General features: G+C 43.4%; 2 protein-coding genes, 1 long non-coding RNA gene and 1 other non-coding gene across 10 annotated transcripts in view; 2 read left to right on the top strand and 2 right to left on the bottom strand.

The window, feature by feature from the left end:
• LOC131835542 (uncharacterized) overlaps positions 1-16,244 on the bottom strand; it is a 20,746-nt gene extending 4,502 nt beyond the window's left edge. For 2 of the 3 annotated variants that reach the window (XM_059179892.1, XM_059179893.1), the window contains exons 1-2: positions 15,705-16,244; positions 15,439-15,502 (exon numbers count right to left, since the gene is read on the bottom strand). In XM_059179892.1, coding sequence (XP_059035875.1) covers positions 15,439-15,480 — 42 coding nt within the window. In that variant the 5' untranslated portion in view covers positions 15,481-15,502; positions 15,705-16,244. The remainder of the gene's footprint in view (positions 1-15,438; positions 15,503-15,704) is intronic. The other variant, XM_059179894.1, reaches the window with a different exon arrangement.
• LOC131835543 (uncharacterized) lies at positions 16,118-22,235 on the top strand. 3 transcript variants are annotated; one of them, XR_009355227.1, is made up of 5 exons: positions 16,118-16,200; positions 16,634-16,960; positions 17,205-17,405; positions 19,572-19,710; positions 21,913-22,235. It is a non-coding gene; the product is annotated as an uncharacterized LOC131835543 (long non-coding RNA). The 3 variants fall into 3 exon arrangements; XR_009355228.1 differs by having other exon boundaries at positions 16,183-16,329; XR_009355226.1 differs by lacking the exon at positions 16,118-16,200 and having other exon boundaries at positions 16,245-16,960.
• Positions 20,745-20,871, top strand: LOC131837787 (small Cajal body-specific RNA 15). Its single transcript, XR_009356370.1, has one exon. It is a non-coding gene; the product is annotated as a small Cajal body-specific RNA 15 (non-coding RNA).
• The window catches only part of FSD2 (fibronectin type III and SPRY domain containing 2), a 54,223-nt gene continuing 51,352 nt past the window's right edge, over positions 21,555-24,425 (bottom strand). For all 3 annotated transcript variants that reach the window (XM_059179890.1, XM_059179889.1, XM_059179891.1), the window contains exon 16: positions 21,555-24,425. In XM_059179890.1, the coding sequence (XP_059035873.1) occupies positions 24,173-24,425 (253 nt within the window). In that variant the 3' untranslated portion in view covers positions 21,555-24,172.

Raw genomic sequence — 24,425 nt, 5'->3', positions numbered from 1 at the left:
GACCTCAACCCAATGGGGTCCTGTCACTGCTGTTGTGGGCCAATGTGGTGGCCCTTGGTTCTGTGACTATAGTCTGACCCGAACTTCCGGCCCCTCCCATCCCCCTTCAGTATAGTCCCAGACACTGTTCCTCCGTGGGAGGCAAGAGTTTGGGGTCACTGCCCTTGGCTGTCACCTTCAGTCAGAACCAGGTTTGGGGCTCCCTCTTGGGGCAGAGCAGGTCCTACCCTTGAGCCCCCAACACCCTGCTCTGGCCCTTCCTGCTCTTACCAAGGGTTTGGTCACCTCCTCCCTCTTGGCACAGAGGAACCCCACTGGAATCCCAGCATCTACCCCAAGCAGCTTACCTTGCAGTGGCCGCACTCCACACCTTGCTGGGTGCTCTCCTTCTGTGGCCAGAGCAGGGAGGACAAGCCGTCTGTCCCTCAGGTAGACAAGGAAGCCAAGCAGGAAGCCCTGGGGCCCTGTCCTGAGCATTAAGGCCCCAGCCAGTTTGATAGCTGCACTCCAAGTGCCCTGTCCCCAACCTACTGAGGTCTGAGAAACTCTGTATTCCCTTTAAACGTGTTGAGACTTGCTTTACCGACTAACATATGGTCTATTTTGGTGAATATACCAAGTGCATTTAAAAATTTGTTTTGCTCATTTATAGTATTCTAGAAATACCAATTGGGTCAACATGGTTGATAATGTTCAGATCATCTATGTCTTTATTGATTTTTTGGTAGTTTTTCTATCAGTTGTTAAGAGAGGAAGGTTAAAACTTCCGACAATTGCAAGATGGTCTATTATTTCTCCCTTTAATTCTATTGAGTTCTGCTCTGTGGATTCTGAAACTTATTAGATACATAAACATTTTATGAGTGTGATGTCTGATGGGTTGACCTTATATCGTTATGAAAATGTTCCTTATCTCTGCTACTACACTTTGCACTGAAGTCTATTTCATCTGTTGTTGTTATGCTCCCTATTTGGAGTTTCTGTCTTTTACCGTCCTATTACTTTCAATTTGTTCTCTTTATATTTAAACTGCAGCTCTTGTAGACAGAATATAGTTAAATCTTGTTTTATTCATTTTGGTAATCTCTGCTTTTGAGTTAAACTGTTTAGCCCATATATATTTAATATAATAAATGATATGGCTGGACTTAGGTCTACCATTTTTTTTTAGTTCTTTTTGATTTTTTTTTAAAGATTTTATTTATTTATTTGACAGAGAGAGAGATCACAAATAGGCAGAGAGAGAGAGATGAGGAGAAGCAGGCTCCCTGCTGAGCAGAGAGCCCTATGCGGGACTTGATCCCAGGCCCCTGGGATCATGACCTGAGCCAAAGGTAGAGGCTTAACCCACTGCGCCACCCAGGCACCCCAGTTCTTTTTGATTTTTGTTCCTTTGCTCTTCCTTTCCTGTCTTGTTTCAATATACTCAAGTTTATCGTCATTTTATCTACTGTTAGCTCAACCTCTGTCTTAATTTTGAGTGTCTCTAAGTATTGCAATATACCTACTAAACTTTTTACAGTCTACTTAGAGATAATACCGTACTTCATGTAAAATGTAGGAGACTTGTAAACAAATGAGTCTATTTACCACTATCCCCTACTCTATCCTTTATGCTGTATTTATTATGTGTGTTTTAACTATATACTATAAAAATCAGAAGCTAATGTTCTAATTTTTGCTTTAAAGTGTCCTATCTCTTAGAGAAAGTGAGAAGACAAAAATAGTCTTTTGCATTTACTTCTGATCCTCTTCCGTTTTTTTTTTTTTTTAATTGAAGTCTACTTAATCTACAGTGCTCCGTACGTTTCAGGTGTACAATAAAATGATTGAACAACTCTGTGCGTTTCTCAGTGCTCATCAAGGTAAGTGTACTCTTGATCCCCTTTATCTACTTCACTGGTCCCTCCATCCCCTTCTTCTCTGTCAATACCGATTTGTTGTCTGTATTTTTTTTGTTTGGCCTCTTCATTCATTCGTCAAGGTTTAAGATTTTCTGATCTAATTTCTCTTTAGCCTGAAGAATTTCCTTCAGCATTCCTTGTACAGGTCTGCTGGCAATAAATTCTCTTAGATGATTTCTTTATCTGAAAAATATCTATATATCATCTTCATTCATTCTATTGGATGTAGAATTATTAATGATTTTTTTTCCCAGTACTTTAAATAAAGACTCCCCCCTCCCCCACTGTCTGACCTTCACTGTTTCAGGTGACAAGTCAATGAGAACTCCAACCATTGTTCTCCAGTATGTCATGTGTTTATCATTTTTGGCTGCTTTCAATATTTTATCTCTCTTTTCAGAAGTCGGATTGTCGGGCGCCTGGGTGGCTCAGTGGGTTAGGCCGCTGCCTTCGGCTCGGGTCATGATCTCAGAGTCCTGGGATCGAGTCCCGCATCGGGCTCTCTGCTCAGCGGAGAGCCTGCTTCCCTCTCTCTCTCTGTCTGCCTCTCCATCTACTTGTGATTTCTCTCTGTCAAATAAATAAATAAAAATCTTTAAAAAAATAAAAATAAAAAAATAAAAAAAAATAAAAAAAAAAAAAGAAGTCGGATTGTGATGTGTCTAAGAGTGGTTTTGTTCATATTTAATCTTCTTGCGGTTCCCTGAGATTTTGAATCTGAAAATTTTGTCTTTACAAAACGTAGGGATTTTTGTTGTTGTCATTAATTAATCACATTTTCCTACCCTGTTTTCTCTGAAAACTGGAACTCCAGTTAATGCCATCACCTGAATATTTTTTGATAGGTCATATTTTTTTTTTCAGTATTTTTTTTCTCAGTCCCTTGACTGAGAGGTCTCTTGATACTTGATTTCACTGACCCTTTTTTGGATTCCGTCGATTTGCTGTTAAACTCACTCATTGAATTTTTTATTTTATTTTCAGTTCTAGGTTTCTTTTTCTTTTCTCTGTTAAGATTTCTCTTTCATGTATCCATTATAACTTATTCCCTTAAACTCTCTTATAGATATTTATAATAGCTGCTTCAAATTCTGCTCCCCACAACATTTGGGGATTATTGCCATTCTATCAATTCTATTAATATTGAGTTACATTTGGAGGTGGGGCATCTCTAGGATTTTAAAAATGCGATAATGGACATTGGGTGGGGATGACACCTTATACAGAGTCTGGATTTTTTTTTGTATCTTCTGAAGAATGTTGATTTTTGTATTAGCAGGGAGTCAAATTAATAGCTGGAAACTGACCTTGTATTTGTGTAGTTTGGGTTCAACGTTTGTTATGGTGAGTTTAAGGTTCCTCATTATTATTAGAGTGAATGCCTTAATCCTGGCGGAGTCTTCCAAGATGTGGCCCCTGTGGGATTTCAGTGGACAATCTAAGACATTTACCCATGCCCCTCTGAATTTGTGAAAATCATACTATAAATCCTATCTCTCTTGGAGCAGGCAGCAGCTGAAATACCTGCCCTTCTCTTCCTGCCTTTGAGCTGTTGCTTTCTGCTGGACTCTTTGGGAGTTTCACCTAGTAGCTCTGCAGTATGGGGGTCACCCAAAGATTTGAGGGGATTTCATAAGCAGGTTTAGGGGATTTCCTCTCTGCAGATCCCTCCTTTCTGGGTATTCTCCCTCAATATCCAGCTGCTCTGGCAGCTGATCTGAACTTCACCCACTGATATCTTTTTTTTTTTTTTTTTTTTTTTTTTTTTTTTTTAACTATAGTTGCCATGATGTATATGACATTCCCGGGACTATCTATAACTGTGAGTCTGTGCCTTTTGACCACCTTTACCCATTTTTCCCAGTTCTCCACTAAAATCCACTGCTCTCTTAAGCCAAGAAGTCTGTGGCTTTCTGCAAGAGTTCTAGCCACCCACACTGCGCAGACTGGGGAGTGTCCTAAGGAGAAAGTTTTGTAAGGAGAGATCTCACCCAGTGCAGCTCAGTTCCTTCAAGGATCAAATCTCCAGGTTCTTTGAATTCTTGGTTACTCTCCAATTCTTCCAAATCATTTAAGAATTTTACTTTATTTTTATTTTTTAATAGTTTTTTTTTAAAGATTTTATTTATTTAATTGACAGACAGAGGTCACAAGTAGTCAGAGAGGCAGGCAGGGAGAAAGAGGAGGAAACAGTCTCTCCGCTGAGCAGAGAGCCCGATGTGGGGCTTGATCCCAGGACCCTGGGATCATGACCTGAGCCGAAAGCAGAGGCTTTAGCCCACTGAGCCACCCAGGTGCCCCGAATTTTACTTTTTTATTTTTATTTTATTTTTTTAAAATTTTTAAAAGATTTTATTTATTTATTTGACAGAGAGAAATCACAAGTAGACGGAGAGGCAGGCAGAGAGAGAGAGAGGGAAGCAGGCCCCCCACCGAGCAGAGAGCCTGATGCGGGACTCGATCCCAGGACCCTGAGATCATGACCCGAGCTGAAGGCAGCGGCTTAACCTACTAAGCCATCCAGGCGCCCCCGAATTTTACTTTTTTAAATGAACATTTAAAGTAAACTATTTTTGTTGTACATTGCTATGAATTTTAACACATGTATAGATTAATCATGGTCAAGATCGAGAACAGGTTTACCATCCCAAAGAACTAACCCATTAAATCATATTTGTATGGTCCACTTAGGACAATTAATGAACCAAAATTGGCACGTTATTTTTTTTTTTTAAAAGATTTTACTTATTTGAGAGCGCAAGCAAGCACAAGTGGGGGACAGTAAGAGGGTGAGCAGACTCCCCACTGAGAAAGAGAGCCCAACAGGGGGCTTGATCCTAGGACCCTGAGATCATGACCTGAGCTGAAGGCAGACACTTAACTGACTGAGCCACCTAGGTGCCCTGACACATTATTATTAACTAAGGTCTATTACTTCATTCAGATTTCCTTACTTTTTTGCCAAGATCCTTTTCCTATTTCAGGATTCCATCCCAGATACCATATAACATTTAGTCATCATATCTCTCTGGGCTGTTCTCAAAATGGTTTTGATTTGCCTTTCCTTCATAGGTTAAACATATTTTCATGTGCACACTTCTCATCTGTAAAATCTCGCTCAAGTTCACCATTTTATAATATACAATTTAGTGAGTTTTAGATTGTTCAAAAACATGCACAATAATCACCACTAATTACAGAACATTTTCATCACCCTCAAAAAATACCCTATATCCATGAAGCAGTCACTCCTGAATCCCCTTGTCCCCCAGCCACTAGGAACCACTAATCTTTTTGTCTCAACAGATTTGCATATTCTGGACATTTCATATGAATGGAATTATATAATCCACAACCTTTCGTGTCTGGCTTCTTTCACATGGCACAATGTTTTCAAGATTCATCCATGTGTAGCCTTTTTTTTATGGTCAAATAATACTATGTTATATGAATATACCATATTTTGTTTATTCATGCATCAGTTGATGGGCACTTGGGTTGTTCTCACGGAGTATTATGAGTAACTGTTATGAATATTTATGTACCAGTTTTTGTTGGAACTTATATTTTCAGTTCTCTTGGATAGATATCTAGGAGTGGAATTACTGGGTCATATGGTAATTCTGTTTAACTTTGTGAGGAACCATCCAACGGCTTTCCAAAGCAAACAGCAAATTTGCAAATATCCAAAGCAAATTACATTCTTACCAGCAATTTTCCAATTTTTCCACTTTCTTACTTATACTTGTTTATTTTTTTAATTATAGCAATCCTAGTAGGTTTGAAGTTGTATCTCATTGTGGTTTTGATTTGCATTTCCTTAATGACTAATGATGTTGAGTATCTTTGCATGTGGTTATTGGCCATTTGTATATTTTCACTGGAGAAATGTCTATTTAATACCTTTGTTGATTTTTAATAGGGTTGTTTTTATTTTTAGGTTATTAAGAATGCTTTATATATTCTGGCTACTAGTCTTGATCAAATTATAGTCCATAAATATTTTCTCCCACTCTGTGGAGTGTGTCTTTTCACTTTTTTGATATATATAAAAGTTTGACACCTGAAAGTTTTCCACTTTGGTATAGTTCAAATTTTATTTTTTAATTTTGTTGCTTGTACTTTTGGTGAAGAAAGTATTGATAATACAGAGTCACAAATTAACAGCTGTGTTTTCAGACTCTTCTAACTTAAACGCTCAGGCCTCTTACCCACTTTGAGCTAATTCTTGCATACGGTGTAGGGCAAGGGTCCGACCTCATTCTTTCACACGTGGATTTACGGTTTTCCTAGCACGACTTGTGGAAATAGTCTTTTCCCCACTGAATAATCTTGGGACTTTTGTTGAAAATCAATTGGCCATAGTTGTATGAGTTTATTTCTGGACTCTGAATTCGATTCTGCTGATCTATACGGTTATACTTATACTGGCATCACACTGTCTTTATTATAGATTTGCTGTAGGCTTGAAGTAGGGAAATGGGAATCCTCCACCTTTTTTTTTTTTTTTTTAAGACTGTTTTGGGTAAAGTCTCTTGCAATCCTATATGAATTTTAGAATCAGCTTGTCCATTCCTTTAAAAAAAAAAAAAGGCAGTTGGGATTTTGATTGGGATTGTGTTGAATTTGTAGATCAGTTTGGGAGAGTACTGCCCTCTTGTCTTCCAATCTATGAAAATGGGATGCCTTTCCATTTATTTAAATCTTCCTTAGTTTCTTCCAACACTGTTTTGTGGTTTTCAGTGTACAAGTTATGCTCTTCTCTGTAAAAAATAATTACTAAGTATTCTTTTTGATACTATTGTAAATGAAACAGTTTTCTAAATTTCATTTTCTGTTCATTGTCAGTGTACGGAAATGCAACTGAGGGGCGCCTGGGTGGCTCAGTGGCTTAAGCCTCTGCCTTCAGCTCAGGTCATGATCCCAGGGTTCTGGGATCAAGCCCCACATCGGGCTCTCTGCTCAGCAGGGAGCCTGCTTCCCCCTTTTTCTCTGCCTGTCTGTCTACTTGTGATCTGTCAAATAAATAAATAAAATCTTAAAAAAAAAAAGAAATGCAACTGATTTTTATGCATTGATCTTATCTTCTGATACCATCCTGAATTTATTAGCTCTATTAAGTTTGTGTGTGTGTGTGTTCTTTAGGATTTCCTATATATAAGATCATGTTATCTTTAAATAGAGGCAGTTTTACTTTTTCTTTCTAATCTGGATGGCTTTTATTCATTTTTTCTTTCATAACTGCCCTGCCTAGAATCTCCTGTAAAATACTAAATAGGGAAGGCAAGAACAAACATCCTTATTTTATTCCTAATCTTAAGAGGAAAGCTTTCAGTGATGTTATTGGTGGGTCTGGTGTGTGTGTGTGTGTGTGTGTGTGTGTGTGTTAAAACACACAAAACATAAAATTTACCATTTTAACCATCTTTAAGTGTATAGCTTAGTGGCATTAAGTACAATCATACTGTCGTACAACCATCATCACTAACCATTTTCCAGAACATTTTCATCATCCTGAACTGAAACAACCCAGAATCTCTGTCACAGTTCCCACCTTCCTTTATGGGGCGATTGTAACATATCAAGAACAAAGATGGTCCAATAACAATAACAAACCATACAGGCCAATAATTTTTATGAACAAAGATGCAGAAACTATCTTCTAAAATGTTAGCAGACTGAATGTAGGAATGTATTAAAACTCACCATCAATTTGGGTTTATTCTGAGAATTCAGGCATGGACTAAAATGAAAAAGCTGTTAGAATAAATCACCCACTATCAGATTAAAGAAGAAAAGTTATATATTATAATCTCATTAAGTACGTAAAAACATTCAGTAAAGGTTAACATCTAAGATAACAGCTTTTAAGCAAGCTGGAAATGGGAAACAACTTACTTAACAAAGATTATCATGGCAAACACATTTAATACCAAAGTGTCAGAGCTGCTCATGAGTTGAATTGTGTCCCACAAATATTAGTATGTTGAAGTCCTCACCAGTATCTCAGAATGTGACCTTATTTGGCAATGGAGTCACTGCAGATGTAATTAGTTAATATGAGACCATTAGGGTGAGTCCCAATCCAACGTAACTGGTATCCTTACCAAAAGAGGAAATGTGGACACAGAAGCAGACACACACACAGAGTGAGAACGTCATATGGACATGAAGGCAGAGGTCAAGGTGATGAATTTACAGCCTAATAGACATTAAAGGTTGCCAGGAAACCACCAGAAGGTAGAGGAGAGGCAGGGAGCAGTTTCCCCATACAACCTTCAAAGGAACCAATCCTGCTCACATGATGATCTTGGACTTTTAGCCTCCAGAACTGTGAGACACTGACTTCCTACTATTTAAGCCGCCCAATTTGTAGTACTTTGTTACAGCAGCCTAGTGAATTAATAGAGCTTCCTTTCAAAATTAGAACAAGACCAGGATGTCTGCTATCACTGCTTCTACTCAACACTGTACTGAAGATGTTAGTGTAAGGGAAGAAAAAAACCTCCTCCTCGACGCTCTTAGGGTCTCTGGCTGGACTGGAGAATTACTCTGATACAAGATTAACATGAGAAAAGCATACAAATGTTACTAAATTTCTACCAGTCCATGGTGGGGGGGTGGGGGGCAGGGTTCACAAAACAATGAAGTCCTGAAAAAGCGACCAGAGAAGGAAGCTTTTTTAACTTTTAGACAAAGAAATAATGTTTGCCAAGAATTAACAACACAGGGATTTGAGCTAAGTGTAGTAAATGGTGAATGTGAGGGTAGAAAAGTTATATATTGGTCTGTCCCTGGTTCCTGATTAGGCACTCCTAAAATCCTTTTAAATTCCTAAGGGATAAGAGCACTAGAAGCATCTTTAACATTTGGCCTTTTGCCCTGGTTTGAAACAGAGCTCCTAAATCCCTTGGATCTGATCATAGGTGAGAGCAATGTTTTCTGTTCTAACGAGGTAACTCTTGGTGGGCTTTTGGGGAGGCTGGTCACCAGAAAGACCAAGCCACGGTTACAAGGTTAGAATTTTCAGTTCCATCTCTCATTCTCACGGAGAGGAAAGGGGCTAGAAATGGAGATAATTTTATGTATATAAAAAAATGTTAAAATTTTTATTTAAAGTATTTATATTTAATATAATTTATATACAATCTCCATATTTGTAATTACCTCTAATAACATTAATAATATTATATAAATCACTACAGTAGATATATCGAATCCTATGTGTCAGGCATTATACAAACTTAGTGCTTATGACTACCTGAGAGGTAGAATGGAAGAGCCTGATATATCATGGATCCATCTTGTAATCCCCTAAGGAGCCACTGGAATAGGACTTTTGTAGTTAAATAAATTCTAGAGAATAACTAGTGGCCAGTGTGAAGGATAATGGAAACTGGGAAAGCAGGTTTTCAGGGGTGGCTGGACAAGGACAAATGAATTAAGAGATGAATGTGTTAACTAAGGCCATGGCAGGCCCAATAAAAAGACAGGGACATAAAGGAGAGATTGAGGTAACTGACACTTGAGAATCCCTTTAACTGGGCTGTGCCCAAACCCCAAATCTCCCTTCCCAGCCAAAATAGGTTAAGAGTTAAGGTTTCTTCCAGTTTTTGATTCACGTCCACTGGTAATTAATAGCACTTTCTACTCTTTCAAAGTGCTAGAACATTAACTTACTTAATCCTTTCAAAGTACAGACAAGCATGTTAAGAGAAAATGATTTTAAAGGTTTTTTTTTTTTTTCAAGGTCCAAAGGATACAACCAGGACCATAGCCCAGGTGTTCTGGCGGCTGAACCCCATGGGTAACAACGCAGAGCAACTACGGTCTATTTGGCTAATAGGGCTATTGAGAGAGCAGAACCTACATCTTCGTGAGGTTAGAGTCCTGGCTTGTTACAGATAAAGCTTCATGTCCATCTCTATTCAGGATCATTCCAAGAGAATACATTTAGAGGTTTTCAAATCAGGAAGATCACCAATATCCTCCTTGCTTTTCATAATTATGTCAATTTTCCTCAACAGAAGTCAGAGACTTACAGCATCCAAACAAAACTGTAGGGTTTTTTGTTTTTACCAACTGACCCTTCTCAGAGCCTAGCAGAAGCACTGAGGATCTGTCTATCCCCTGATCTTTGTTACACTACATTAGGAACAGCCTAATGCAAATAAGAACCATCTTTATCATGTTTTTATCACAGGTAATTGCCACCTGGTCTCCAAAAGAGAATGAGTTTTTATATGTAACCATGAAAGTATGTGTATCTGAATAGATGGATTAATCTGTGTTGAACTTGGGAAAACCATTGGGGTGCTTCTGTGGAATTCCTGCATTTGCTTGTATTTGTGGTTCTCAGGTCCCTGGAGGATAGAGAACTCATTATCATCCTGGATCTTGTCTGCACACATGTAGGAGAGCATCTGAAGGCTCTAATTTTGAATATTCAGGATTTGATTGAAAGGAGTAAGGATCCTGGAGTCTGAGAGGTACGTTTCATTTCTGTTTAGTAAGTCAGTTCTCATTTACTGAGAGCTCATTAACTATTTATTATCCACCAGGCTTTATTGGTCAAGTCACTGGAAGGAGAAACAACGGGAGGGGAGTGACCCACAGCAATCCCCAGAGGACAGAGTCAGCGCCACTTGCTGATAAAGCAGACTCTGGCCATGTTTCACTAGAGACAGTTTCCACAGGGAACAGCTGGGTCTTACCTGAGCAAGTGCAGGTTACACCTGAGTGGTTCAATGACTTATACAACTATGCCACCCCAAGGTATTTTGGGCCACGTTTATATTTGTCAGATTGTTCTTCAGGATTAAGAACAGAGGCAAAACTGTCACAACAACCAGAAGTGAAAAACATCCCTCAAACATACAGTGAAGACACTTACAGGTGACAAGTGACCCAAACTAAAATTTCAGGAAAAAATTTCAGGAGGAAAAAAACAAACCAAAACAAAACCATGTGAACCTGAAATTGAGAACCCTGTGAAATTTTGAAAGAGACAAGCTTAAGATAAAGCATATAGAACACATATACTATTTACTTGCACCTAAGAAGTAGTTTAAGCAGAAAATTTTGACCCCAATCTTATTTGAGGATTATACAACTCATGAATCATATATTCACCTTAATTTTGCAGAAACTATTAAGACTCTAAAATGTGTACAGAGCAGCAACGGGCTGAGAAGACTAAGACAGTCTTGAAGAGTAAGGTGTGTGGACTCATCTTACCAGATACAGAGTCTTACCATAGAGCTGTAACAATTAAGACAGTGTGGTGCTGGTGCAAGATGAGATGAAACGACTAACAGAACAGACCGGTGGGCCCAGAAACATTGGTGAACCAATACTTTAAAATTTGTATCTTGGAGTGAGGAGATGTGTCCATTTCATCATCACAGAAACAAGTTAACTAAAACAACTAAAGAAGATTAAGAAAATAAATGTGCCTTCCACTACTATTTATACCCCAGGTCCATGAGGGGGTGGATGTCACTAACTAACAAAGTCAAAGAAATGACTTTCTAGATGGTTTTGTTAAGGAGGGGATGATACCACAGGAGGCAATGATCCTTATCTTATTCCAAGCAGAAACCAAGAAAAATCATATCTTAACTTTACCAGTTTTGTAGTGTTGTAAGAATAGCCTGGCTCTTCTAAAAAATGACAGGTTGTGTGTGAGAAAAAACGCACGTGTGGTTGTCACTGCTGGTGCTCTTCATTTCTCCGGTACATCAAGGTTTCCATCTGGTGCCCTCTTCCTTGTGCCTGAATGACTTCCTTTAATAATTCTTGTAGGGAGGGGATGCTGCTGATTAATTTTCAGCTTTAACATGTCTGAAAAAGTCTTTATTTCACCTTGTTTCTGAAATAAGAGAACTGCTAGAGCATTCTAACTCGACAGTTTGGTTTTGCTTCCTTTTTAAAGATGTTGCTCTAATACGTACTTGCAATGTTTCCACCAAGTTATCTGCCATCATCTTTACTTCTGTTCTTCTGTAATATCTCCTCATACTGCAACGCCCCCTGGTCCCACGATTGCTTTTAGATTTTTTTCACTAGCTTAAAAAATTTTGATTATGATGTGCCTGGTATATTTTTTCCTGTTTCCTGATCTTGGATGTTTGCTGAGCTTCAGTCTGTAGATTTATAGGACTCATCTGTTTAGGAAAATCTTGGTCATTATTTCTTCAAATATATCCTCCCCTCTTATCTCTTTTAGGGATTCAAATTACAAGTATATTAGGCCACCTGAAGTTATTTAACAGGTCACTGATACTCTGTGTGTATCAAAATTTCAAAACAAAATTTCCTATTCCATTTTGGATAGTTTCTATTACTATGTTTCAAATTCAGTAATCTTCTGCAATGTCTAATCTGCTATGAATCCGACCCAGTTTCTCATGTCAGATGCTGTATTTTTCATCTCAAAAAGTTAAATTGGGATTTTAGATCTTCCGTTTCTCTACTTAACTTTTTGAATCTGTGGCATACAGTTCTAATAACTTTTAATGTCCTTCTCTGCTAATTCTAGTATCTTTGTTCTGGGTTGGTTTCAATGATTATTCACCCCATTTGGACTGCATCTTTTTTTCTTTTTTGCATGCCTGGTAATCATTGATGAGATGTTAGACATTGTGAATTTTACATTGTTAACTGCTGGATATTTTTGTATTCCTACAATATTTTTGGAGCATTGATATAGTTCTAAGATGTAATTATTTTGAATGTAGTCCTTTCTGGTCTTATTTTTAAGATTTGTCTGGTGGGACTAGAACTGTATTTAGGTTAGGGGTGTTTACTCCCCACGAATGAAGCAAGACTTTTTCAGTACTCTCCCCAATGCCTAATGACTTACAAGTTTTTCCAGTCTTGGTGGTGGGAATAGGCACTACTTTTTCTGCATAATTCTTTCAGGTGGTTTTTTTTTCTGGCATCACGTTTCCTCACATAGGGGCCGATCAGTACTCTGGTGAACAGTCCATGTGAACCCACTTTCTACATTGACCTACCCAGGTCTCTCCTCAGTGGTACACTGTCCTGTAAACTCTAGCTGTCTCGGTCTCCCTGGACTCTCACCTCCATTATCTTCAACTGAGCAAGTCCACTGGCATAAATATTTTACACTGCTTTTACTTCTCCTATCAATACTTTAGTTTGATACAATAGTAGAGAGATCTATTGACTTTTTTTTTTTTTTTAAGATTTTATTTATTTATTTGACAGAGAGAGACAGAGATCACAAGCGGGCAGGCGGGGGGCGGGAAGCAGGCTCCCTACCAGCAGGCTCCAAATACCAACACATTGAGAGTTGGGGCTTAAAATTACAAGTTTTTAGACCACATACATATTTTTTACAGAGGAAGTGAATCACTACATTGTACACCTGAGGCCAAAGTAGAACTGTCAACTATACTAAAGAAAAATGTTTTGTTTTTTTTTTTAAGATTTTATTTATTTAACAGAGATCACAAGTAGGCAGAGAGGCAGGTAGAGAGAGGAGGAAGCAGGCTCTCTGCTAAGCAGAGAGCCCGATGCAGGGCTCGATCCCAGGACCCTGGGATCATGACCTGAGCCGAAGGCAGAGGCTTTAACCCACTGAGCCACCCAGGTGCCCCAAGAAAAATGTTTTCTAAACATACATATTTTCAGGGGAGAAGGCACATTTCACTCCACAGCATTGTACCGACTCAGAAGTGTCTCCTCTGATAGTAACGACCGAACTCATGAACAATTCGAGAGTGTGTATGCCAGCCCCCTGTCACACGCTTATATGGGTAGCTTTGCTTATTACACAGGTCGAGCTCATTAACTAGACTAGGTTACAGCTGCTAAGCTGTTGCAGAGCTAGGATTTTTAGCTCAGGCAGCTTAACTGTAAAGTTCAAACTCCTAATTCTCTCCTTAAACTGCCTTAACTAGAGGAAAAGTCATTTTGAGATCTTAGGAACTGAGTTCAGGAATTTACTAGTTTAGTTGTTACACTTTTGGAACTGGATTGGAGAATGGCTTCAAATATAAAGTGACTCTTTTGATAACTACTTATAAGAAAATAAACCAGACACAGGACACAGCATTTAAGTGACTTGCCCGAGCAGTCTTTTGGCACATTGGCAGCAAGCCCCTGCTGTCAAACTGGGTCTCCTTTCTCTCATTCCCTAATGCCCCTATGTTTACACAAGTGTCTTGAATTCATTTAAAAAACATCTCCTCACACCGGGCATCCAGGCGCTGTCCCCAGTATCCCTCACACAGAAGCCCTGTTTGTACCCCCTTTAATCATCCAGGTGTCACTCTTGTTCTGAGATTCAACTCAGCATTGAGAGAAATCAGAGTCTGATTTCTTTCCGAGTTTAGTGGAATGTTTCTACTGCTTTATCATTAAGTATGAAATTTAGTATCAGTTTCTTTCAAGTGCCTTTTATCAAGTTGCTATTTGTCTATTCCCATTTTGCTAAGTGTTTTCAATCAAAGGAGATATTGAATATTTTCAAAAAACACTTTATCAACTGAGATGATCATACAGATTTAACCCTCATACAGATTTAAACTATTAATACAGTGATTTATAGAAACAGGCTTTCTAATGTTGTATCATTTCCAGGATAAAACCTTTTTGGTTCCAGATGTAGGGAACAACGGAATCTGCTAATATTTTATTTTAGGGGTTTGTATTTACGGGAGTTTGGCAGTTTTTTCTTCCTGTGCTATGTTGGTCAGGTTTTGGCATTAGTGGGTTGCAAACATAAAACGGGTTGAACAACTCTCCTTGATGGCAGCACTCCGGGAATAAGGGACAGCAGGAGCAGAAACACCAGGATGAAAAACAACAGGATATGCTCAGAGAATAGGATTTGAGACTTCTTAAATGGACTAAGTAACACAAAGCAGGTTTGACTAGGTTACTAATTAATCTTCAAAACACAACTTCTCTGCCAAAACACTTTTACTCTCATTTTACAGACAGAAGAGAGTCCGAACTCTTTGGCTTGTATTCAAGATCCTTCCTGCTTTAACCCAACTTACTTCACGTTCAACCTTGTCTGTGACGCTTGTTTGCCCAGAACGCTGGGTGTGAGCTATGACGGCACATCCAAATCCTACCCACCTATCAAGGCAATAGCTCAAATGTCCACAAAAACTTCCTGGCTCCAACTGAACTATTTTGAATTCCTGCGAACTACAGCAAATCCTCAGCTTCTGGCTTGCCAACTTCTCAAGCTCTTTGACAGCTATAGGGGGCTAGCCAGTGTCACCCCACCCCTGCCCCCAATTCATGTCCTTCCCAGAAACTTAGAACGTGACTTGACCTGCAAACTGTCATTGCAAATACAATTAGTTAAGATCAGGTTACACTGGAGTAGAGTGGTCCTTTGTCCCGGAGGACTCTGTCCTTTTAGAGAAACAGAGACACAGAGAAAACATCCGCTGGAACAGTTAAGATACGAATGATGCAGCTACAAGCTAAAGAATTCCTAGGATGGCTGGTCACCGCCAGAAACCAGGAAGAGGCACGAAAACCTTTTTACCCACAGCTTCAGACAGAAGCATGATCCTGCTGACATCTTCATGCCGGACTTCTTGGTTCCAGAACTGTAAGAGAATAAACGCGTCGTTTTAAGCCACCCAGTTTGTGATGCTTCGTTACGACAGCCCTCGGAAACTAAAACAAGGGCAGTTTTGATCTGTAATTTGTCTTCCTAACCGCAACAGCGCTATGTCCCTAGTCCAGCTGACAGCTATGGAGGTACTCATGCTCTCTCGTGAGTGGGCAACAGTGGTCGGCAGGAATTACCGAAGCTCAGGAGCTCCTGCTCCGAGACGACGCTCAGCTAATGCTCAGTAAGCGTAACCATTCTGACTGCAGGGTACGCGGCTGCGCAGATCATCGGAACGCAGAAACGGAGTCAAATACGCGGCAGCCGGCGAGGGAAGGGCCTCGATCCCCCGAAGGACGCTCAGGGAGGAAGGAGCGAGTTCTTGGGGAAACGGGAGTCTCCAAGCCGCTTTCCCAGCCCCCGCTGAACTGCTCTGCCCTCTCCCCACTCCCCACCGGGGACCCAGCAACTGCGACCTCAGTCCAGGAGTCCCACGGCCCACCTACCCCGCCACTGACTCTCGTCTGCGGGCGCATCTGTGTCGCGTCAGCGCGTCCCGCTGCGTTGCGCTATTGCGCGGGGCGGGACTTCCTCCCCACGACCGGAAACCGGAAAGGGCTGCTTTCCACCGGAAGGAGAGAGGAGGCGTTCCCGCGATCTACGCGGCAGGGGCGGGTTCGTCCGTGGCGTGCGGTGAGGCTGCTCTCTGGCCACCAGCGGGGCGCGGGGCGCGGGGCGCGGGGCGCGCGGTAACAGTGTCTTAGTAGGCAGGCTGGCTGGTGTGTCGGGCTTCAGGGGGCATGGCGGGGAACCGGCGCAGAGGTGAGCGGTCGGCGTATCTGCCGCGGGGTCGGCGTCTCCGCGGAGCTGGGTCTCGTTCCGAGCTCGCGCCAGCTTTCTCGACCTCGTCTAAAAAACCCCAGCAGGGTGGTTCGCGGAGCTGCGGTGGGGATGTGTGTGGGAGGGAGAGACACGCCCGGAGTAAGGCTGAAGGAAAGATCATGCAGTAGCTGAGTTCCACATCCGTGGTGGCCCGTGTCGCTTAAGGGGTGTGACGCGAGGGCCTGTGCGGAAGCGGGCGGTTCGAATCGGGGACTCCCGCGTGAGGCAGCGGCACCTGTTGCAGGAATCTGAAGACGCAAACGCCCGGCGGGTCATTCTGAAGCTTCCTAAATCCGCCGGGAACGTCGTCTGGTGTCGGAGGAGGAACAGCCGTCTGGGTCGTCGCCCTTGGTTCAGTTTAAATCGAAGCATAGTGAGAGGAGGCGGGCGGAGAGTCCCCGAGCTCGTTAGTGACCGAGCCACGACCAGGAGCGAGATTTCTTCATCTGCAGGCCATCATTTTGTCCTCCGCGTCTGAACTGTTTTTTTGGATGGCTAAGCCGTCTGTTTAAGGGAGCGAAGACGGGGATTGACCTTTCCGTGCAGAATGAATCCAAGAAAGGCAAAGTCGGTATGTTTCAGGAGTTAGAACTGTGTCATTTGTTTACCTTTTTTGGGGGTGTGTGTGTGTCTAGATTTATTTATTTATCTTAGAGGGTGTAGAGGGGGAGAGAGAAAAATCTCAAGCGGACTCCCTGCAGAGCCCCATGAGGGGCTCGATCGCCTGACCCTGAGATCATGACCTGAGCTGAAATCAAGAGTGGGAGGCTCAGCCGACTCAGCCACCCAGGCGCAGCCATTTGTTTACATCACAGATGCTGTGTAGCTGGAGAGGAGTCCGTCGGGTGCCTTCTGTCGTTTCCTAGAGGCCTGAGTTTCAGGGATGCGTGCCCACCCCCCCCAGACTTCCAGCTAACTACTTACAGTCCCAGCTCTCGCTGTGAGAACATGCTGTCACAGCCCGTGGAAATGCTTACCTCGGAAGCCGTCTGAATCGGACCAGCCACTGTGAGCCTGTAAGTTCACCCCAAGTCCAGGTGAGACGCTGTGGGTGCCCTGCAGTCAGGCCTCCGCTGTCTTAGGTAACTCTGCATTTGGTACTCGCGCTCTTTAACCGTATTGGGCATTGTCCCGTCATCTCTCTCGTATTTTGAAATGGAAATGAAGAAAGTGTGTACGCCTCAGAGTTCTACAGATCAGCTTGTACATTAGCAAGTACTGGAAAGCATGGGTGTACTCTTACTACCGAGGAACTCACTCAACTAGACCTTCATCGTGGGGAAGCCATGGACGCTCTGTATTAAGAACTTCTAAACTTTTTGGCCTCAGGACCCTCCTTTAAAATTACTGAGGATTCCAAAGAGATTTTATGTGGGACATACATATACACACATAAACATACACATGCGTGTGCGTGCACACACACACACACACACACACATATTGTTTTTAGTATTAGAAGTTAAAACTGAGAAACGTTTTTATCACCAGAACACCCAAGCATATACTGTTGTCCGTGATGAATGTCCTCACATAGTGTAGCGTCTGGTCAAACTCTGTATGTTCATGGAATCAGAGTGAAAAGAGCAAATACTGTCTCAGTGTTAATGATGAAAGTAGTTTCGAGTTGACTGAGCCTCTGAAAGGGTCTTGGGCCTCCACGAGAGCCAGGCCCTGAGAACAAGTGCTCTGCGTAAATGTTCCCAAGAAACTTGAGATGATGTAGACATGGTTGCTGTTGCAAGTGATGGTGACATGGGCAGAAATACTACCTTAAAAATGCAGTAAGGAGCAGTCTTTTATTTCCAGGGCCCGCATAATTCCAGGCACAAGGAACACATCTTCCATTTTGTTTTCCTTTCCTCCTGGTGGTTTGCATAGTGCTGCAGACAGCGCTTCAGACTACTAGAGAGGGCTGAGGAGAGAAGACCACCCCTTCGGTGGGTTTAGACATGGACAGGCTCTAGGTGGTTTCTATTCCACTCACTCCCCCGGCTGTTCAGCTCTTACCTTCTCCTCCAGTGACCGCAGCACGTTACAGTCTGCACGCATCTCCCTTCTCTCACTTCCAGAACTTGAGACTTTTCGGTGGATTAGTAACTGCACAGAAATGTACTCACTGCTGAGTTCATAATGATTACCTGAGTAGGTAATTGGTGTTTAAAAATGCCTTTGATTTTACAGAAATCCTTGGTAGAGTTATATGCAGTTATTTTGGGGAGATTGGCTTGACATTCTTTCAAGGCCTAGGAATATAGTTTTCTGATTTAAAGATATTTACTTATTTATTTCTGGAAAGCGAGAGAGCACAGAGGGAGAGGGAGCAGCAGATTCCCCACTGAGCAGGGAGCCTGACATGGGGCTTGATCTCACAACCCAGAAATCATGACCTGAGCCTAAGGCAGACCCTCAACCGACTGGGCCACCCACGTGTCCCCAGAGTATTCCAATTTAAAATAATGAAACCTAGGGTCTGAAAATACCATCAACTTTTTAGGAAAGGAGATTTCAAGAATAAGAGGTGCCTCCATATATTTGGATTTTCACCCTGTGTCTGATAAAAAAGTTTGGCTACAATTTTTGGGGGGAGGGGGGAGGAAATCTCTCCCATAAAATGATTTTTAAAAGACACTTGACCTTTGAGAAGTTATCACCTGCGGTCTTTATACATCCCTGGGGTTGTCGTTAACCTTACAGCATGTCCTTTCTCTGTGAAAGTCTTAGATTCTCGGACCAGCAGAGAGCCGTGGTGCGGTGTGCCGTGCAATCGATCAGGCTCTGTCAGGGCCTTCACTTCTACTCATCAGCCTCCAGACATAAAAACCGAATTGATGTTTCAGAGCATTTAAAACATGGGCTCCCTAAGAATAGTCACAAGTGCAATAAATATTAAATGTGAGCGTTAGTGAGGTCTTGTGGTGATGGGAAGGAAGCATTCTAAACCTCTTCCTCACGCGTCAGATCTTGTCACCCCCCTCCTCCCCCTCCTCCTGCCAGGTCAGAAGTCGCTGTTCCTAGTGGGATTCTGTGGTGGACCCTTAGGTATGTGGGGACTGCAGAAAGGCGGAGAATATTTGTTATCTCCCTCTCCTCACCCAGCACACATAATTTAAGAGTGCTTTGCTTTCTGATGAAGAGATTTAATTTGGGAGACAGTTTGATGTCTCTTGACCTCTTTCCAGGTAAATGAGCTCTGCAGACCTCATCGCGGCCGTGTTCTGATGGTTTGGAGGGGAGGAGCTACAGTTCCTGCCTCTGGTTTGCGTGCAGCCGAGTGGAGCCGACCCAGGTTGCCGGTTGCAATATGCCACTCAAAAAGAGGTGAGTGTGTGGCACTGAACTCAGCCTGGGAGAGCGAGGAATTAGGGGGAAATGCTTCCAGGAAGTGAACTTTGAGCTACGTAGGGATTAGATGGGACAAGAACGGGTCGGTCCATTGCTTATCCAGTATCTTCTGCCTTTCTTCGGAGGTTTGGCCTTGCTTTCGGGTAGTACTTCTCTTATTTTCTTTCTCTCTCCCTGTTTCCTCCTTCATCACGTGGGTGTTTGGGGTATAAAAGAAATCAGAGGGTAGGAAGCTTTCTGAGTGGCAGAACGAGATGACAGGTTGACCATGAAGCAGTGTATGTACTCAGGAAATCCATCTCTAAAAAACCAAAGTTCCTTTCTTAAAATGCGTGACTGGGAGACCTAGGTTTTGTTGACTGAGTGCTTTCCTAGCAAGTAGATTATATTCCTGACTCAGACCCGTCTTTTGGAATTTAAGGGCATCTCTGAAGCCCACATCTAGGCCTAGGAATGAGCATGAGGGAGACCGCAAAAGGAGAATGCAAGTTCATAATACAAAAGCCTTTTTATGGGCTCTGCATGCATGGCTGCCTGTTGTCTGAGCTGTGCACTGTGTCGCTCAATTGTCACAATTCAGATCAACGACAGTTTGAGTCCGCCAGGATTTGAGTAGACAGAGCAGAGAACCTGATAGTGTTAAAGTCTGGGAAGATGAAGAAAAAGCAATGAATCGGTGAACGGGGCTCGATTGTTTCCTGGGGTTGGGAGTAGCAGAAAGCAAGCAGGGCAGCAGCACCTGTGCTGGAGCTACTCTGACGTCATTCCTGCCTCTGGGCATCGTGCCCAGCTCATCGTCACGTGCCTTCTAGGAGACTTGCTCCCTGGATGGAGTCTTCTTCCCAAACCACCAGTTCTCATCTTGAATTTAGATTCCTTAACTGTGGATTGCAGTGAAGAAAAATCTCTGAAAACTTGAAAAGTCATCAGTCACCTAAAAGTGATCGATGACCATTCCTGTCGTTCTTGACACGCTAGAGGACCGTGCTTTAAAAGCTGGACTTGGTCTTCTGGAGACTAAGAAAACAGAGTCCTTGAAGTCAAGCCGACTCTGCTGTTAGCCTCCTAAAGGAAAAGGTAGCTAGAACAGGTCTTGTTTGCAAAATAAATTCAAGACCTACTTATCTACCAACAGCAACTACGCACTTCGAGTCGTCTGACTGTAAAATAGGAACGGTAAATTGTTAGATTAGAAAGTGTGGGGGAAGGGGGATCCACGAAATCTCTCCCAGTGCGAACTGACGGGAGCGGGGCTGGAAGTGGAAGTCGCTCCGGAAAGTGGAAGGAGGACCTCTCCCGTGGTGCAGCCTTCAGGGAGTCCAGCAAGTTTTCTGGGAGCTGAGCCTCTTTGTATGGAGACCAGCAGAGTCTGCGTTGCGGAAGGCTGTGTCCGAGGGACTCGCGCTGCGGGCAGCTGCCAGCATGTGAGCTGCGGGAGCTTCTGCTTCTGACAAATACTGGAGGGTGGGAAGTGATGCAGAAAAGGCCTCGATGTCCATGGAACCGCTCTGCTTGATGCCGATCACCCAGCACGTGCTTCTGAAATATTTTATTGAATGTGTCTAAGTGATTGCATATCATTGTCTGAACCCGTAGGAAGTCAGTTATTAAATAGACACGTTTCCAAATAAAAGGCAATTTAATTTTATCAGCAACCAGTGTCATTTTATATCCCAAGTCTCTCACCAACTTTCTAGTCCTATCTCAGGTGCCTTCAAATCCGACTATCCTGAATTACTAAACCCATGTTAGTGACACTAAGATTCTGTGGTTTTTTTTTGTTTTTGTTTTTTTTTTTTATTGCGAGAGAGAGAGAGAGAGAGAGAGATCTTGAGAGGGGAGAGGGTCAGAGGGAGAAGCAGACTCCCCGCTGAGCAGGGAGCCCGATGTGGGACTCGATCCTGAGACTCCAGGATCATGACCTGAGCCGAAGGCAGTTGCTCAACCAACTGAGCCACCCAGGTGCCCTCTGTGTTTTTTTTTTTTTTACATATTCTCACTCCCCTTTGTTGAGGGAAGCCAAAGCTTCTGTTAATAATTTGCTCAAGGGTTATACAGTGAGACAGGTGAACGTAGGGAAAGAACAGACTGACATGTTTTGTTTTAACTGCAGTCAGGGATTGTGGCCTCGACTGTCTGATGTTCTAAAAATCCTTTTTGTTTTGTTTTTTTTAACAGATTTATCAGCGGGGTTGCAGGTGAACATGGCCTGGAGGTAAATCCTGCCCCTTGTTAAAATTTAGTTTCAGCAGATTATTCGTGATATTTTAGGAACTGGAATATTTTACAGAAAAAAAAGTTTTGTTTGGTTCTTTTCTACACTTAATTTTTTCTTCTTGCAGAAGAAACATGTTTAAACCAAAGTTTTTTACGCTGAGTAATTATGATGCTTTAAGTTGTTCATATGCCTTGTGTAAATTAAGTGAATTTTAAATGTCAATGCTCAGTGCCAATTTTAGTTGTTTTTTCCTTGATCAAATAAAAATTTCACTCAGACCTTATATAGGTGTCGAGTTTTTATCATTTATACATGTCCGTATTACACGCGAAACATTTCATAAAGCCGGCTAGAGTCCGGAGTTCACACTTGCCTTATCTGTGATGTCCTACTTCCTACTGCAGTTTCTGCCTCTGGAGCTGAGAACAGGGTTGGAACAGCGTGTGTCTGTAACCTGAACCGTCTGTGCTCACACGGGCCGTACCTTCCTGATTTCAGGCCAGTGATGCAGCGTGGCTGGCAGGTGTGTGTGCGTGTGTGTGCATGTGTGTGCGTGTGCATGCGCGTGTGAGACTAAGGAGCTGCGATATCGTCTAGGTGGGCTGTGAAGTCAGGAATCTGAGCTGCTGCTCACATCACAGGCCGAGTTGGAGACAGGAGGGGTGTTCACTGTCGGACTTCGAGTGTGCTAGAAAACAGAAGATTCTAGAGCCAAGGCGTTTTCAGTTCACAGAAAACCCGAAGTGATGAGGTGATGTCTGCTTTGAGAGGCCTCCACAGGGTAGGACACAGAACGGTCTCTGCGAATTGCCTCACAGACGGAGTCACTCGCTCTGCGAGCTGGGAGGTGCTGAGTGCAGAGCTCTGAGAGACGGCCAGACTCCGGGGCTGGAGAACTGGGGATGCAGCCAGCGGGGCCGGGTCCCGTGGTCGCAGGATGGCACGAGAGCAGCGAGGCCAGAAGTCCCAGAGCTGCCGGTGGGAGACCACCCACCAGAGCTCATCTTGGGTCTCGGTGGGCTGCTGTCTTCACAAGCTGCCATGCATTCGCTGTGCGCCCTATACTGTCGTGCCCTCTCACGGTCACTGGGAATCTTCCTGTCCTATGAAACAAGTACTATTTTTTCTCTGTTTAAAGGGAAACAGGAGCGCTTCAAGATAGTGGGACTTTTCTAAGGTTGAAGGCAAAGCAGCTACAGACTAGCGATCCACTGTAAATCTTCTGATTTCGAACCTGGTTCTCTTTATGGGATGGTCTCTTTATGGGACGGTTTCTAGGATCAGCTGCCACTCACGTCTGTGTGTTCCTCGTTCATTCCCCGGCCCGTTGTTGATGCAGTGAAAGTGCATCTATGTGGTAGTGCGGAGTAGTCCGTGTCCCCATCTTGCCATCAAGCTGCAGGGGCCCTTCTGTGCCTTCCTACCGCCTCCCCTCCATGGTGTCTCCCGGCCGCGTGTCCTGTGCTGGTTTTGAGGGGGCCCCACCGTCCCTCAGCCGAAGAGCAGGGAGAGCATGCCCACGGGCAGTGGCTGGACGGAGAGGACACGGACTCATCCCAGAGGCGGTGGGAACCTGTTCATGACGGGGTAGCCCTTGGGAACTGGACGATGAACAAGACAGACCCCGACCCGCCTTCACGGAATCGGGCGTGGCAGAGGGCACTGCAAAGCCTGAGCAGGTGGGTTCGGTGAAGGACAGGAACAGCGTCACAGTGTGCGGCGGGAGACCCTCAGCACAGCGCCGGCAGTGCTGGGAAAACAGGAGAGGGGAAGGCGCATGGCTTCCCTGCTCTTTGTGGACGGCCCCTCGTCTTTGCAGGTCTGTTCCCGGCCGCTGGTGACACAGCGCCGGTGTCGCATCCCTCCCTCCCATTCTCTCGCCCTCAGCCCGAGCTCTGGAGGCCTTGGAGATTCAGATACTTTGCCTATAAAAAAATAGACCGCCCGGCCTGACCACGTGAAGGACCTCTGGGTTCACGCTGGCAGAGCACTCAGGTGACAGCTGGGCCTGATGGGGACGCACCGAACATCACACGGGCAGCAGCGAGGGCCTAGAGCCCAGGTCCGCCGAGACGAGCGTCAGCACCCCCGTCTGCCAGAGGAGAGCGGGAGCCGAAGGGGCCGGGTGCGTGGTGCGTCAGTGCCTGGGCCCACGGGCTGAGGGCTGAGTGGCTGGGAGGGGAGGGACCGCACAATGACAGGAAGTCAGGCCAGAACGGTCTAATAGAAAGCGACGTGCGTGGGCATTGCAATGCCATTACGTATCCTCAGACGGCCAGGCTTTTCCAGAGAAAAACAGGGATGCACGAATCCATGGAGCTGACAGCTGAACGTGTAAAGGTGCTGAGAAATGTCCACATTGAAAAAGGACAATTTTGAGTTTTCATAGTCCAACAGAATGCCGATCTTCCTTGGGGACACTGTTATTCTTATATCTGGAGTCGTCTTGTTGTGCAGGAACTCGTACTCGTGC

The sequence above is a fragment of the Mustela lutreola genome, chromosome 7, assembly GCF_030435805.1.
Source record: "Mustela lutreola isolate mMusLut2 chromosome 7, mMusLut2.pri, whole genome shotgun sequence".
Taxonomy (NCBI): Eukaryota; Metazoa; Chordata; class Mammalia; order Carnivora; family Mustelidae; genus Mustela; species Mustela lutreola.
Note: the sequence above shows the minus strand (reverse complement) of the source record. Positions and strands in the feature narration are given on the sequence as shown.